Below are 16,735 nucleotides of genomic sequence, written 5' to 3' on the forward strand. Positions count from 1 at the left end.
TAGAGACGGGGTTTCACCATGTTGACCAGGATGGTCTCGATCTCTTGACCTCGTGATCCACCCGCCTCGGCCTCCCAAAGTGCTGGGATTACAGGCTTGAGCCACCGCGCCCGGCTATTCTCATAATTTTTTAAAGGACACTGACATTGCTTTTGAGCTGACATCAAAATATGTCTCTGGAAATGATATATCATTTAGTTGGACTTTAAGATATGAATGCATTTTAATTAAGGAATGTCCCATCATATTTCAATATGCTCTATTAGGATTTTGCTCCTATTTTCCTTTAAATCATAACTCGTTTTTAAAAATAAAAGAAACTCAGCAAGCAACATAGCTTTTTTTAGTTTAACTCTTAGCACAGCTGTTCCCAAAGGGTGATCTCCTGACAGGCAATATAAATATCACCTGGAAATCTGTAGAAATGCAAATAATCAGGCCCCACCCCTGACCTACTGCATTAGAACGTCTGGAAGTAGATGACACCCACCAATCTGAATTTTAAAAGCCCTACAGATTATTCTGATGCAAGTTAAAGTTTAAAGATCTACCATGTTGCATTAGAATTATGCTGAAATTTATGATGTTACTGTAAGGTTTTCAAGTAAAACATTCTAATTGTATTTTGTAGTTACTGCATTTTATGCTTTTACAACATATTTGATAAAAGAAAAATTGGAAAAAAAAATAATGAAGAAGCAGTTAATATAATTATAGTGTAACAAGTCACAAAATCAACCAAATAATCAACTATAGTGTGTATTTTCTTTAGCACTTTTATGGGCTCTGAAGGTCATATGGAAGAAGTTGAAATTACGATCTATGCTGCCTCAAGGGCACTAACATGAAATTAGTAAGCATTTCTTTTTGGACAAGAAGTGTGCATTAAACAAGCAGTGGACATCATTATATAATGTGCTTTTTTATGACTTAACCTATAAGGGCTTTTGAGGTTAAAAGGAGGGAGGTAATATATACAGTAGAGGAATCATTTAAAAAGGTCAATAGCAGGCATTTGATTTCAGTCTAAAATGTAGCTACAACTTTATTTGGTAGCTAGACTGGGACATTTCAACTTAGAAGTGGGAAGTACAGAAACAATAGAAGATCTAAGTAAAATTGAGGGGGGAAAGCATTGTGGATTTTAGTATCGTGTTGATGTGCAAACAGTGTTAAAATTTAAGTTAGAGCTGTTAACCTTATAGCTGTAATTAAGATAAGATTTTTGGATACTTCTGTTAGATCTACAATTGTCTGAAAATGATTTATGCCATGGAGTTTGTGTGTGTGTGTAAGGATAAGGGCATTGTATATGTATCAAAATGTTTTATTTCCGGGGAAAGGATTTCTAAGCTTTTATTCTGGTTTCAGAGAAGCCTAAGACTCTTACCCATGTATACAGACCAGTGGTATGATGTTTGAAACCTTAAAGATTTTAAGGCTATCCTATTTTGAGAGTTCATAAAAGACCAGTTGCAAGACGTGCAATGAATATATCTAGGCAGTAGAAAACAGATGTAGTTCTCTGTCGATGACATTTTATTTAAAGATCACCATAGTACTTTTTCTAAGAATAATGATAATGAATCAATTTGGAGAGAATTAAATTATAAGCTTTGTGAAATTGAAGGATTTAAAAGGTTTATCATTTGGGAATTCCCTATTTTTTTATTAACAGCCTGGCAAGAAAATATTTAGGCAACAGAAACAAATACAGCTTTTTGTCAAGGAAATTTTCTTTGAGGGAGCTTACAATAGTTCTCTATATTAATGACAAAAAATAGGGCAAAGAAGTTAGTAAGCTAAGTAAGCATTACGTCTTTAGCAAAGCTTATCATTTGCATATTTCTTATCTCTTGATTAAGAAGACTCTTGCAGCCAACCTTTTAAAGGCTTCCTTTACCTCTCTGTTCCTAAGTGTATATATAAGGGGATTCAACATGGGTGCAATGATTCCATAGAAGAGAGAAACCATCTTTCCCCGGTCCTTGGAGCTGGGTGAAGGTGGTTGCAGGTACATGGAGGTAGCTGTACCATAAAAAAGTGACACCACAATTAGATGGGAGCCACATGTCCCAAATGCCTTTCGTCTACCTTCAGCAGACTGGATTCTCAACACTGCCTGGACTATAAATGCATACGATATAAGGACGAGTATCACGGGTATTAGAAGGAATAGCACACTGATGAAAAATAGTTCGGCCTCATTTGCTGTTGTGTCAACACAGGACAACTTGAGCAGTGCAGGGACTTCACAGAAGAAGTGATCCACTTCTCTGTGACCACACAGTGGCATCTGAAGTGTCCAGGTGGACTGCAATACTGAATTACTGAAGCCACTAATCCAGGATGCAGCTGCCAACTGGAGGCAGAGCCTCTGGTGCATGATAACTGAGTAATGGAGAGGCCGACAAATAGCTACAAACCTATCAAAGGACATGACGGCCAGGAGAAGACATTCAGTGGAACCCAATGCCAGGAAAATGAAAAGCTGGGCCACACAGCCACCATAACTGATTACTTTCCTGATGTTGCATATGTTTACCAGCATTTGTGGAACTGTACTTGTGGTATAGCAAAGATCCAGGAGTGAGAGATTGCTAAGAAAAAAGTACATAGGGGTGTGGAGTTTGAAATCCAGATGTGACACAAGAATTATTGTCAGATTGCCAAAGATCGTCAAGATATAGGAAAACAGGAACATCACAAAGAGTGGAAGCTCTAGCCATGGTCGATCTGAGAACCCTAACAGAATGAACTCCTGTGGGACACTCTCATTTATCCAATTCATGCTAAATGGTTCAACTCTTCGTTCTCTGAAATATGAGAAGTCAGGAGGTTAATAAACACATTTATTGATTATGTCAGCTATAATCATTTTGCTAGCAATTTACATAAATTTACAGATTGATCATATTAATAATTTGAAAAAACTACTGATAAAGATATAAATATTTATCTAAGTGTTTCAAAAGCGTTTATATATTTGTAACACCATATTAGCAAAGTGAATTTCAAGAATCTTAAGCCACATTTTCAGTTTCCAGATTCACATAATGTATCCTTTGATATTTTGCTGTTTGTAAATGTATTTTTCATGTTCTTCCTACCTAAATATCTACTGTGAGATGGATGTAGATACAGTTACCTGCCATTTGAATTCATCCTAATTTCTCCTCAATGCCAATGAGATTCCTGATTGTGGGAATCAGTTAAAATTAATTAAAGCCACCTCCTATTACTCCCCTACTTTCAAAAAAAGCCATGTAGACTGTATCTAGTAAGTTATCCAGACACAATTTAAGGAGACGTATCCTTTTTGTTTTGGAAGCTCACTGAATTTGTATAGATTCCTTAATAATAATGATATTTGAGGTTGACAGGCCTGGGCTCATGTCCCTACCCTCCCTAATCAGTTACATTCATTATATTGGAATGTTTCTAACCCTTTGGTCTCCACACTTCTCATTTGTAAAATGAAGATAATATAGTGGTCCCCCTTTATCCATAGGGGATACATTCCAAGACCCCCAGTGGATAGATACCTGAAACTGTGGATAGTACCAACCCCTATATATACTATTTTTTAAAATATGTACACAACTATAATAAGGTTTAATTTATAAGTTTGGCACAGTAAGAGATTAAGAACAGTAACTAATAAAATGGAACAATTATAACAGCTTAACACCCCCATGTGTTGTAATAAACTTTATGTGAATGTGGTGTCCTCTCTTTTTTTCTCTCTCAAAACACCTTATTCTCATCCCTCTTGCGTTCTGCCGATCTGATGACCGAGATGGCTACTAATTGACTAACAGGCAGGTGGATGCTCTAAATCAAGCTTGTCCAAACAGGCCCACGGGCTGCATGCGGCCCAGCATGGCTTTGAATGTGGACCAACACAAATTTGTAAACTTTCTTAAAACATCATGAGATTTTTTGTGATTAAAAAAAAAATCAGCTATTGTTAGTGTTGCTGTATTTTGCGTGAGGCCCAAGACAATTCTTCTTCCAATGTGACCCAGGGAAGCCAAAAGTTTGGACACCCCTGCTCTAAACAATAAGATGATTCCCACGACCGGGCGGGACAACACAAGACTTCATCAGGCTATTCAGAATGACGTGAATTTAAACCTTATGAATTGTTCAATTCTGGAATTTTCCTTTTAATATTTGCAGGCCATGGCTGACTGTGGGTAGCTGAAATTGTACAAAGCAAAATCACAGAGAAGGGAGATCTACTGTAATGTTTTTCTAAGTTGTCTTGATGTGAAGTATAAATGATGTGAGGTATAAACACACACGCCTACCCTAGACTCATGCCTTTAGAAATGGAGAAGAGTGGATGAAAGGAAACTGTAGAGATGCAAGGTCTGAGGTGCTCGGAGAGGAATTACTTATGATTTTAGGATTTTACATTTCTTAGGGTTACCAGTGAAAATGACTCTGCCTGTTAAAATCAACATCTGATTTCCTTCTTAACCCACAAGCCATCAACTCTAGTGACAGGAAGTCATAGTAAGCATCTGATGTGAGTATAAATGTGGTCTTGAGTGTAAATTGCCTGCCATAGTGCCTGGCACACGGATGCACAGCTGTGTCAGAGAAACTACAACAGTTCTGCAGCACCTCTGAGAAGCTTTGAGTAGCGGTAATTTAGCCCCATAAATTTCCTGGAGGGACTAATATGTCAACTCTGCCAGTTAAACATGTATTCATCCCCCAAAAAATCTTAATGGGACACTTAATAATTGTATTGTTTTATCAATGTTAGAATATTTGTTTTTCAATTTCGTTCATGTTCAGCATAATGTTAGCAATGTGAATTTTAATTTTCTACTTATTTTAGAACCATTAGCTTCCTAAAAAATGTCTCCTTACTCTCACCTGAAAAGGAAATTGAGATTTGTAGCCAGATATGGACAGGAAATGATATTCAAAAGTATTTTTAAGTCAAAAAATGAAGTTATTGAACATTTGTATAGCATGATTCCATCAGTTTAAGAAAGGAATATAATATTAGTATAATATAAATATTAATATATAAATTAAAAGCTACTTTTGAATAATATAAAAGAAACTATTACCCCTCAGAAATCAAAATGGGGATGACTAAAGCAGACTTTACTTATAAATTTACCTATTTTTTGTTCAAGTTTTTAATAAGCAGGCATTACTTTTATATTTTTTAATGACCCTGCTGACCAATTTATTCTCTGTATTCTACTTTCAGACTAGCATGGCTTTAGTTAAGACTTTGATCCCCATGAGGATGAAAATATTATAAGAAATTTAATTTTTTAGCTCTCTTGATAATTCCTTAAAATTCAGTCTGAATGTACATTTTTTTTTTTTTTTAAATTTTTGGGACGGAGTCTTGCTCTTGTCACCCACGCTGGAGTGCAGTGGCGCAATCTCGGCTCACTGCAACCTCTACCTCCGAGGTTCAACGATTCTCCTACCTCAGCCTCCTGAGTAGCTGGAACTATAGGTGCCCACCACCAAGGCCCTGGCCAATTTTTGTATATTTAGTAGAGGCTGCCATGTTGGCCAGGCTGATCTCAAACTCCTGACCTCGTGATCTGCCTGTCTCGGCCTCCCAAAGTGCTGGGATTACAGGCTTGAGCCACCGTGCCTGACTGTACAAAGAGTTTTTAAAGCACGGATTGTAGGAGCATTTTGCATCTTCCTAGTTATACATATATACATATATGTGTCCAAGGAATGCAGGAATCAGAGAAAACAAGACCAATGGCATCAGTTAAAGAGAGATTTCATACATGTCAATATTTTTGAGGTGCACACATGTTGAAGAGATCCCCTCAAACCCATCATATTGGGATGGCTGAAATGCTCCAGTTTATTCGGCACTGCTGAATGTACCCCTGCTGTCCTGACACAGTCACTACCAGGGTCACTCCTGTTCTCAGACACATTGCTGCCTGGATAAATCATAAGGTCTCCCTTCATTTATTGCTCGGGAGGTATCTCACTGTTAAAGACACTGTATGTGCTTTCTCCTTTAACATGGGTCGGTGGTCCTTCCTTCCTGACCAGGCCCTCTGTCTGACTTTCCTCCTTAGAACTCAGCTGAGAGACTGCCTCACCAAAAAGCCCTCTCACTGAGGATTACAGGAGAGAATCAGTTAACTCTTTTTAAACTAGGTGACCGCCTCACTCTGAGATTCAGTCCTCACAAAAGAAATAAACTGCTTCATCATTAATATATTAGCGTATCCAATTATGTAATATCCTCTCACTTTCTGGAGTAAGGAGGCAGAAATATTTATCACTCTAGTAGGAAGCCCTGCAGCTGAATAACAATGATGCAGCCAGAAAGCAGTGAGAGGAGGAAGCTGGAGATTTCAGAGCACTGAATTCTCGCGTTCTGTCTTACTCATCTTTGCACACTTTCTCATCTTCTGCACACACTGTTACCTTAAATATTTATCCACTCTTAAAAGGATATCTTTAAATAAATGTGGTATCCTTTTGTATTTCAGACAGTTTAAGTAATTTAAATTCTGATTTATGTCCCTAATTTTAGGATTAAAGTGTTTGTTGACAACTAAAAAGCAAAACAAAACAAAAACTAGGAAGTCCTTATCTGCATCTTTAAGATTATATCCGATAGGCTACTGAGTATTTAACTGTTAACACCTGCTCCAATTGCTTGCAATTGTGGCTAATATCTTAAAGGTGATAGATTTCTCTGTTCTCCAATAAAATCACATTGCCAGCATCTCTAGATACAATTATTCTCATTTTGAATAGTAAACATTCAACTGACTAGCAAAACAAAACATTTGAATTATGTGAAATACCTAGCAGATCGGAAAGAGCATAGCAATCATTTGGATTAAAACAGAAGTTAATGCAAGAGAATTTTAGAAAGCTGCTGAGGGAGACTTTACAGATTTTATCTGTGATCACGTTAGGATATTTTAACCCCTAGTTTAGAATACTTGCCTAGATGAATACACAGCCTTACCTCCTTTCTTACCTGTGTATTGGTTGACCTTATATCTTTCATCTCCCTCTTGAATTTTTTCATTATATATTTTTTAACATTAAAAAAGATGAGGTTCAACAGAGTCTTGGAAGCATCCTTTTAAATTGCACTGTGGAATAAACATCAAGACAAGAGAGGCAACAAGAGTTTTAGTCCCAAACCTGCCAGCAGAAGTTACTGTATAATTGGGTGAGTTAGTTAATAGCTTTGGGTGTCAGTTTTATTTTCTGTAACATTATAGGGTTGCTATTTTCCTTACAGCATAAAAACTATTTACTTCTATGCTTTCTTAAAGTTTCTCATATCTCTGAGATAGATTTCCAAATACTGTCTTTTTGCTGGAGTATAAGAATGAATCATAGGACCATTTTTTTCCACATAGTTCATACACTGTACAAGGAAGTTTGTAAAATAAAAAATTTCGGTTTATAAAATATTAATTTTGTAGGTAGAAACCTGAATTTATATGCTCAAAGGTATTACTTTCCCCAAATCCTAGGGCTTGTAAGCAGCAAACTGAAAATTAGAACCAAAGACTGACCTGCTCTAAAGTTCATATTTCCCATAGAGATTATGAATATGTTCAAAATAACATTATGTATAACAATAAAGAGCATAGAAGGTGAAGCTAAGTCAGATTTTTCCAGCAGGTAATTTGGTTTTTGCTGAGATTTGAACTACAAATGGACTATAACCTGAATGCTTAGAACACTCAAATTTTAATGTAATTTTATTTCGTAATTTTTAGATATGTATTCTACTTACCTCCATTATAAGCTGTAGAGATAGATTAATTTATTTATTTTTTTTGTCTAAGAAGCCTTGAGTTCAAAGAGGCCTAAAGTGCACAGATACGTCTTCATATAGTTAGTTGTATACAACTGATTTCATGAAATTTTTTTCACTTAATTCCACTCAATATGCAGCAAGTCATGAAGTCTCTACTCAGAGTTAACTAGAGAATAATAAGAATGAAATATTGCAGATGATCAGAATGTGGCGTGCAGCATCACATCACTTGGAATTTAGGGTGTCAGCTGCTATTTTCAGAGACTTTTTCTAGTCAGTTTTGCAAAATCAATAAAAGAATTTTCTCTATTGATTTTAGTGTTTTTTTGGTCTCTGGCAGAAATCTCAATCACTGAATTGCAAAACTCTTCCTCCACAGTTTATAGTAGTTAACAGCATACCCAGAGGGAGGAAAGAGGAAGGAGGTCTCTATGAAGCGATGTTCCTCTTTCGAAACTGATTTGCTAAGCAAAATCTTTTCTCTAGAGACTGAATTCTCAACATTTTGTAATGCAAAAGGAATGACAATGAGGACTAAAATACTTCTTTATCAAAGAAAAATTGAATTTTGTGCTATTGAATTGCAGTTCGTTTTCTTCTGTAAACTATTTCATGAGTTCCTAAAGCCAATTAATTACTTCTATCAGGAAAGAAGCCTTCATTTTTGTTATTATTATTTTTAAAATCACAACTGCACATGCCAAGGGAAGAAATTTTTTACTTTGTGTGTAAAACCTCATAAGACACAATCCAAGGTCATGTTCCTAAACCTTTGATTTCTATGTCAGAAAATAAGCTACCATTTATCTCAAGAAAATAGCTTACTGATTTGATTTATGTTATATTTTACATAAAATGGATTTTTAAAAACTTAATGTACAGCCAATATATGTAGTATATATTTTCTTTCATGGATTTTGAGTTTTCAGTCTTAGTTTCTAAGGTCTTCAGTTCAGAAAAGTATCTGGCCCCTTAAATTGCCTGGTTTAAAGTTTATATATAGTACAGTATTTAATCCAACCATAATGTAATATATTTTTATTATTTATATTCTGTAATATGCAGATTCATTTAAATTTCTTTTTTAGATGGATAAAATTAGAAGACATATATTTATAATTATAGAAAAAATATTTGGTATCTATTAAATCAAAAAAACTTTTAACACTTTTGAAAAAAATTACTACCAATAGCTCAATAGGAAAAAAAAATTACATAGGCAGTTTAGAGAATAGCACATTCAAATTATCAGTAGAATAAGGAAATATGACCAAGTGATCAAATATAGAATTTTTTTTTTTTAGTTCAACATCTCCTTCTTAGAGAAGGATATATTAAAGTAATGATGATAAAGCTCTCTGTATTCACCAGATCAGAAACAAAAGGATACATGAATTTTATTGCTAAAGTAGATGAAAGAAGAAAGTTACTCACAGATTACTGGTGGATATTTAAAGTGTTATAGGCTTTCTGGTGAAAAATTACGGCAATAGTTTCTTATAAACTACATATATTCTCAATCTAGCACTGTTACTCCTGGGAATCTCTCCCAGGGAAGGGAAGCTAACAATATGTAAGGACACATGGGCAATAATGTTTATTGTAGAGATATTTTAATGACCAAAGACAGAGAAAAATGTGGTTTTTGGTAGGCAATTTTCTGAATAATTAATATGTTCACTGAATAGAATAATATGCATCCATCTAACATAGGGAACTATAGGTCCAACAGATGGCTTGGAGATATTTTCCTGGGGTATTGCTGAGTGAGCAAAATAAAGAAGCAAAAAAGGTACAAAACATGGTCCCAGTTTTATAAAATAATTATTTACAGCACCCTAAATATGATTTTCTGAATTGTGTGTCTGTGTGAGATTACATAACAAAATACTTTTGTCTTTTTTTCCAGAATAATAAGAAAGGCTACTTCTTAGATAATTAACAAGAATAACTTGGAGAGAGGCAGACAGCAGTATCAGGAGGAGGAGGAGGGTGAGGAGGAGAAAGAGGCAGATGGGATGTGAAGCAAAACTGGAAAGAAAAAGAAATTAAGACTTCACATATATTTGATTTTTTTAAAATGTAACAGTAGTGGTTACCCCTAAATAGAAGACCAGGAATGAGGGTGAAGATGGTGAGGGGAAAATTTGTACTGGTGTGTGAATTTTGTTTTTCACAATATTTTCTAAAGGGTTGTAATTATTATTTATTTATTTATTTATGGAGACAGAGTCTTGCTTTGTCATGCAGGCTGGAGTGCAGTGGTACAACCTGTGCTCACTGCAATCTCCACCTCCCAGGTTCCTGCCTCAGCCTCCTGAATAGCTGGAACTACAGGTGTGTGACACCGCACCTGGCTAGTTTTTTTGCATTTTTAGTAGAGACAGGGTTTCACCATGTTTTCCAGGCTGGTCTCGAACTTCTGACCTCAAGTGATCCACCCACTGCATCCTCCCAAAGTGCTGAGATTACAGGTGTGAGCCACTGAGGTTGGCCAAGAGCTTGTAATTTAAATAACAAATAAACAAAAGTATAGTTTGAAAACAAAGAACTAAGCAAGAAAATATGAATATAAATATTCTGTAGAATGAACAAATTATGCATAAATGGGAATTATTCAAAAGTTCTTAAACTTACAAGTTATCAAGTGATGCCCACTTATGCAAGTTCTGGAAGTAGGGAAGGATCCCCTGCGTTTACTATTATTAGCCAGACATGCGCTGTCTGTTCAAAGGATTATCTCACTCGGTCTTCATAAGTGCCCTCTGAGAGAGCAAGTCGCTATTTTCATTCTACAGATGTAGAAACTGAGGCTTAGGGTGATTAAAATGGAATGTGTCAGGAAACTGGTGACATAATGTGGTTGTTACACTTTTATTTATTTTTTGTATTTTTGTTGTTTTTTTTTTTTTTTCATGCCTCCCTTCTTACCACTGGGACTTATGTTTCAGAAATTTACTTATTAGCATCTTAAAATAGAATATATATTGAATATTAGAACCGAATTCTACAAGTAGCCAGGGTGGCAAAGCGTTTTCTGTAAGATAAATATTATAAAAGCATGAAAGACTGGATATAATAACTTTTCTAGGAGAAATGGAAATGGGATAAGGACCAAATTTTACTAAAGTTTAAAACGAACCTTTAGTACTGGAGTCCAAAGAGAGTGGTAGTATTCTAAGAAATCAAAGGGAATGTTGAAGCTTTCTCCAAATAAGGCTAGTCCAACAATAACTTCCTCAACTAATTCCATGTTGCCGTAAGAAATCTAAAAAAATCTAAAAATACACACATACATATGTGTGTATCTAGATGTGTGTATGTATACACATACACATATGTATATACACACACACACACATATATATGTATGTGTATGTGTACATTTTTGAAGCATTTGTGCATTTGGACCTGATGCCCACTGCCCCTAAAGTTTTCAAAGTGTATATCCTCCAAACAAGAATATTCTCCATTTCCAGCATAACCATCACAATTAGGAAACAGGATTGCATACCACCATCTAATCTACACATCGCATTTAAATTTTGTCAGTTGTCTTAGGGGTGCCCTTCATAATCACCCTTTTCCTTTTGTGTAGGATCCAACTCAGAGTTCAGTGATGCATTTCATTGTGATGTCTCTTTAGTTTCCCTATATCAGGAGCAGTTCTTCGGCATTTCCTCATCTTCCATGACATATTTTCAAGAATGTTGGCCTGTCACTTAGTAAGATGTCTCTCAATTTAGGGCATTTGACTTTTCTTCATTATTTATTTTTGGCAGGGATTATCTTCTCATTCATCATATTAAGAGGCATCTGATGTCAATGTGTCTCATTATTAGAGATTTTGACTTTTTTTTTCTTTGATGGAGTCTTGCTCTGTCTCCAGGCTGGAATGCTGTGGTGCAACCCCTGCCTCTCCTGGTTAAGCGATTCTCCTGTCTCAGCCTCCCGAGTAGCTGGGACTACAGGTGTGCGCCACCACACCCAGTTAATTTTTGTATTTTTAGTAGAGAGCTTCACCATGTTGACCAGGATGGTCTCAATCTCTTGACCTCATGATCCACCCACCTCGACTTCCCAAAGTGCTGGGATTATAGGCGTCAGCTACTGCGCCCAACTGAGATTTTGACTTTTATTACCTGGTTTATGAAGTGTCTGCTAAATTTATCTGCTATAAAATTAATAAGTGTTTTGTATTTATTAGCTGAGCTGTATCTTGCAGAGACTTACTTTGAAACCATGTAGACATCATGTTTCTTATTGAAATTTTACCCTCAGATTTAGCATTTCATTTATTCATACCGGAATCAATTATTATGTTTATGAAATGATGATGATTTTCTAATTCTACGATTCCTCTGTATTTATTAGTTTATATTCTACGAAATGCCGACTTACTTATTTACAACTTTAAAGCAGTAGGGACTAATGGCTTTCTATTGCATTCAGTTGGTTGTAATCTATTGCTGTCTTCATTTTTATGCTCAAGTTTTTCCAGGTTCGGCTATTGGGAACCTCTGCAGGCCAGCTCCTGCATCCTTTTGTTATTTTTCCTTCACTGTATAGGCACTTCCTTACTTTAAGCACAAGAGGTGCCTAAAATCAGCTGTTTATGCCAAGAACCCTAATTTGTTTCAGTGGAGAAGGGTAATTAGAAACCTGATCTAGGAACATGGTGGGCTCATTATTATTTTATACCCACACATACTCACAGACACACCGTAACTCTTTCTATGTCCACTTATCTACATATATTAAATACCATGAGTCCACAGTGATACCTTCAATTTCAATCTAATTCACAAGGTTTATGCAATTCTTACTTTTCCTACCTATACCTTCTTTATCTAACTAGAAGAAACCTGGCTTCTGAATATATTTACTTATTTCCTCAATCCTCTGTATGCAACCAGTGTCACTACCACACAGCCCATCTCAATTGAGTCCTGATATCTTCACACATGTTGGGTACTCAGTATCAACACTGCACTCTTCCCTTACGCTGGAACTTCTTATGCATGAAGTCGTATAGTATGTAAACTTTTTTCTCTGGATTCTTCAACTGAGTATAATGTTTTTTAATTCATCCACATTATTGCATTTATCAGTAGTTTTTTCCTTTTTATTGCCAAGAATAATTTCATGGCATTAATACACCATAATTTGTGTATTCATTCTTCTGCTGATCAATATTTTTATTGTTTCCTGTTTGGGGTTATTATTAATGGGACTAGTGTGAACATCCCTGTATAATCTCTATTGTGGACATGTGTTTTCCTTCTTCTTGGGTAGATAGCAAGGTGTATAATTGCTATATTACAATCTTCCAAATAATTTTCCCATGTAGAGATACCACTTACACCAGCTGTGGTTTGAGAGTTCTGGTTGCTTCATATCCTTGCCAACATTTTATGTTGCCTGTGTTTTTAATTTTATCCAATCTAGTGGGTGTGCAGATATTTCTCATTATGGTTTAACATGCATTCCACTATTTGCTAATAACAGTGAGCCCTACTGTATGTGCTTATTGACCATATATCTTCTCTTATTGAGATGCTGATCACCACCAGTTTGAGACTATAATCTTATGACTTTCCCTAATATTTTCCTTAATATGAATCTTATCATCTTGTGTCAATGTAAACCTTTGCCCACTTAAAAAATAGGATGGTTTGTCTTTTGATCATTTATTTGTAAGAGTAATTACATATAAATATTTTCTGGCTACAAGTCTTGTCAGATATGCAAGTTATTTTCTCCCAGTCTGTGCCTTGCCTACTTATTTTCCTAACAGTATCTTTTGATGAGCAGAAAGGCTATCCACTGCCTTCACAATGCAGGAGCGTGGCACCTGACCTCATCAGGGCTCTTCATATTCAGGCTCTGTGCCTTAGATCATGATGCTGCTGAGTTGGCAGGGTCAATAGGCAGTGTCAAAAGTCTGAGTATTCCTAGAAACCATTCCTACACCAGGAGGGCTAACAACAACTTACTTATCCGTATAAATGACTTTACCCACATAATTATAACTCTAATACACTCTCTCTTAGCCAGATGATGAAAATTCTCACAGCCATTTCATTGACAGTTGACATGAGAACTATGACAGAGGGAAGTTGGAATGGAAAGAAGAGTGCCCCCAGTGAATTATGGATAAAATACATTTTTACAAATTTTACAAAATCATATGTTTATATGAACACTGGCTAGGACCCCACCACCACCACCCCCAGGTCTTGGAAGGGGCCTACGCAAGTGATAAGCTATGAAATTATGCTACATTGGTTTCATGGGGAATCTACCTGTGACACTGCCTATGAAGTGACCCACAGTGGCAAAATCTGCAACGTTTATTACAAATTTAACTGGAACCCAGATTATGAATTCTGCTTTCAGGCAAGATAGAATAGTTTTTAGAAGTCTTATCGGCCAGGTGTGGTGGCTCATGCTGTAATCCCAGCATACTGAGAGGCAGAGGCAGGCAAATCACCGGAGGTCAGACTTCAAGACTAGCCCGGCCAACATGGCGAAGCCCATTTCTACTAAAAATACAATAATTTTAACCGACTGTACTGGCACGCACCTGTAGTCCCAGCTACTTGGGAGGCTGAGGTAGGAGAATTGCTTGAACCTGGGAGGTGGAGGTTGCAGTAAGCCGAGATTGCACCACTGCATTTCAACCTGGGCGACAGAGTGAGACTCCATCTCTAAATAAATAAATAAATAAATAAATAAATAACATTTGTGTAACCGATCACAGAGCCATTGAAGCAAAAAGACAAAAAAGTTCATATTCCACGTAGTGAAGAACTATAAAGTTGAGCTGAAGTTGCTTTTTCCTTTGGGGAATGTGCTGATTCTGAGGGGAGTTACACTTGGTTTTTGTTTGTATCTGCCCTCTCCACTTTTTCTGGAGAATAGGATCGTGCTATATTGCCCAGGCAGGTCTTGAACTCCTGGGCTCAAGGTATCCTCCCACCTTTTCCTCCCTGAGAGTTGGGATTACAGGCATGAACTACCACACCTGGTATAATTTGCTAATTCTGGATACAAGCATGAAACCGGTAAAAGGCCCATTAGTAGGAAACAGGGGAAAAGTCCAGAAATTTGCTATTTTTTCAGAGCTAAAGTAACGCAACATCAACATCAGTTGAGATCCTGATACAAAGCAGTTTTCTCTTAGGTGTTTGAAACATTTTTATGTAAGGAGGAACGTTTAAACAGCTATGTCAAAAACCTCTGAAAAACACAGCTGAATTTTCAACTGTCTTATGGTACTGAGGAATCAAAGTTTAGAGTTCATGACTAACCCAGAGAATGAACCCTGGCAAACATACTAGTCTTTCAGTTGAAAGCCCTAAAGGACTAACAAGAGATTGGCCAAGCCTTTCCAATATGGCAACCCAGTACTGCCTCAGTTCCGACCCTGCCTGGATAAATTCCTCTCTGCCTAGCAAAGGAAAAGGTGAACACTGAAAATCAGAGGAAATGACCATAGACTGCATTTACGAATTCCAAGGGCCACATGAAATGAATTTAGGTGAAAACAATATGTATCATTGACTGCCACAAATCTCCACACTCAATAGTTGACCAAATAGAATCTCCCTTCCGGGGAGGTATCAGAGAATAATGTTTCTGTTAAAGACTTGAAAGATGTATTGCCCTCCAGTTGCATTATCTATATAGCCTGAGCACAAAACAAAATGAGACTGGTGAATGACGTGGATCATTGTAAGCTTCATAAGGTGGCAATTTTAATTGATTGTTACTTTGAGTTTGGCTTGTTATCCTAATAGATCACCTTGACACCTGGCACTTGATTTTAGCCCACTGAAACAGATGTTGATCTTTTGATATCCAGAACTGTAAGATAGTACAGTTACGTAGTTTTAAGTCACCAAGTGTGTGGCAATTTGTAAACACTGCCATGGGGAACTAATAAACTAAGTGAGCTAAATTTCAACTTTGGAGAAGAAATTAACTGTATTTAAATGTTCTGCTTCTATCTGTTTACGAATCAACTCATGAGACTATAAGCTTTATGTGTGGCTGAAAGCAAAAGCAAGATCTTGAACCTGTACATCTATAGGTGAGCAATTGTGGCTTTCAGTTGTCATACCCAAGAAAATCCAAAGGTGCTTGATCTGTCTGAAGTAGATTGGAATGCTATATGGAGGCCGCGCTTGCCTTAAGAGAAGTATCTTAGCTGAGACTACCAGATTTTTGCAGCAAAGCCACACCTTCTTTAGCAAAATAATGATCAACTGAGAGAAATAGAAAAATCGTAAATTACTGCTTTAAAAAAAGGACATTCAGGTATTCAGGCTCACAGCTAAATAAAATTAAAAAACGAACACCTCACGTTCTTAATTGTCTTAAGAAATACAGATTATAGATATATGTATATAGAGATATACACATATATATGCATATTTAAATGCAAAACTCTTTAAATGAATTGCTCTGAATTTATTTTATTGATTCTGTTAGCTTTTTATTTTGAAATAATTTTAGACTTCAAACAAAGTTACAAAAATAGTATAGAGAAGTCATTTGGACCCTTCAGTTAGTTTCCCCTAATGTTGATATCTTACATAATCATAGTATAATTATCAAAGCACAGGAAATTACCATTAATAAAATACCATTAAAATTTTGCAAACTGAGCTAGGCACGGAGGCTCATACCTGTAATCCCAGCACTTTGGGAAGCTGAGCGAGAGGATCACCTGAGAATGGAAGTTTAAGACCAGCCTAGCCAACATGGTGACACTCTGTCTCTACCAAAAATACAAAAATTTGCTGGGCACAGTGGTGCGTTCCTGTAATCCCAGCTACTCAGGAGGCTGAGGCAGGAGAATCACTTGAACCAGGGACATGGAGGTTATAGAGAGCCACACTCAAGCCATTGTGCTTCAGCCTGGGT

At 36.4% G+C, this 16,735-nt stretch overlaps 1 protein-coding gene across 1 annotated transcript; it reads right to left on the bottom strand.

Annotated features, from left to right (window-relative positions):
* Positions 1–1,550: 1,550 nt before the first annotated feature.
* On the bottom strand, positions 1,551–3,016 carry LOC108296092 (olfactory receptor 2B2). The gene has a single exon (XM_017518490.2). It carries the CDS (start codon positions 2,789–2,791, stop codon positions 1,850–1,852), a length of 942 nt encoding a protein of 313 aa, XP_017373979.1. The 5' UTR covers positions 2,792–3,016; the 3' UTR covers positions 1,551–1,849.
* Between the last annotated feature and the right edge of the window lie 13,719 nt (positions 3,017–16,735).

This window comes from Cebus imitator, unplaced genomic scaffold (assembly GCF_001604975.1).
Source record: "Cebus imitator isolate Cc_AM_T3 unplaced genomic scaffold, Cebus_imitator-1.0 Scaffold681, whole genome shotgun sequence".
In the NCBI taxonomy this organism is placed as follows: Eukaryota; Metazoa; Chordata; class Mammalia; order Primates; family Cebidae; genus Cebus; species Cebus imitator.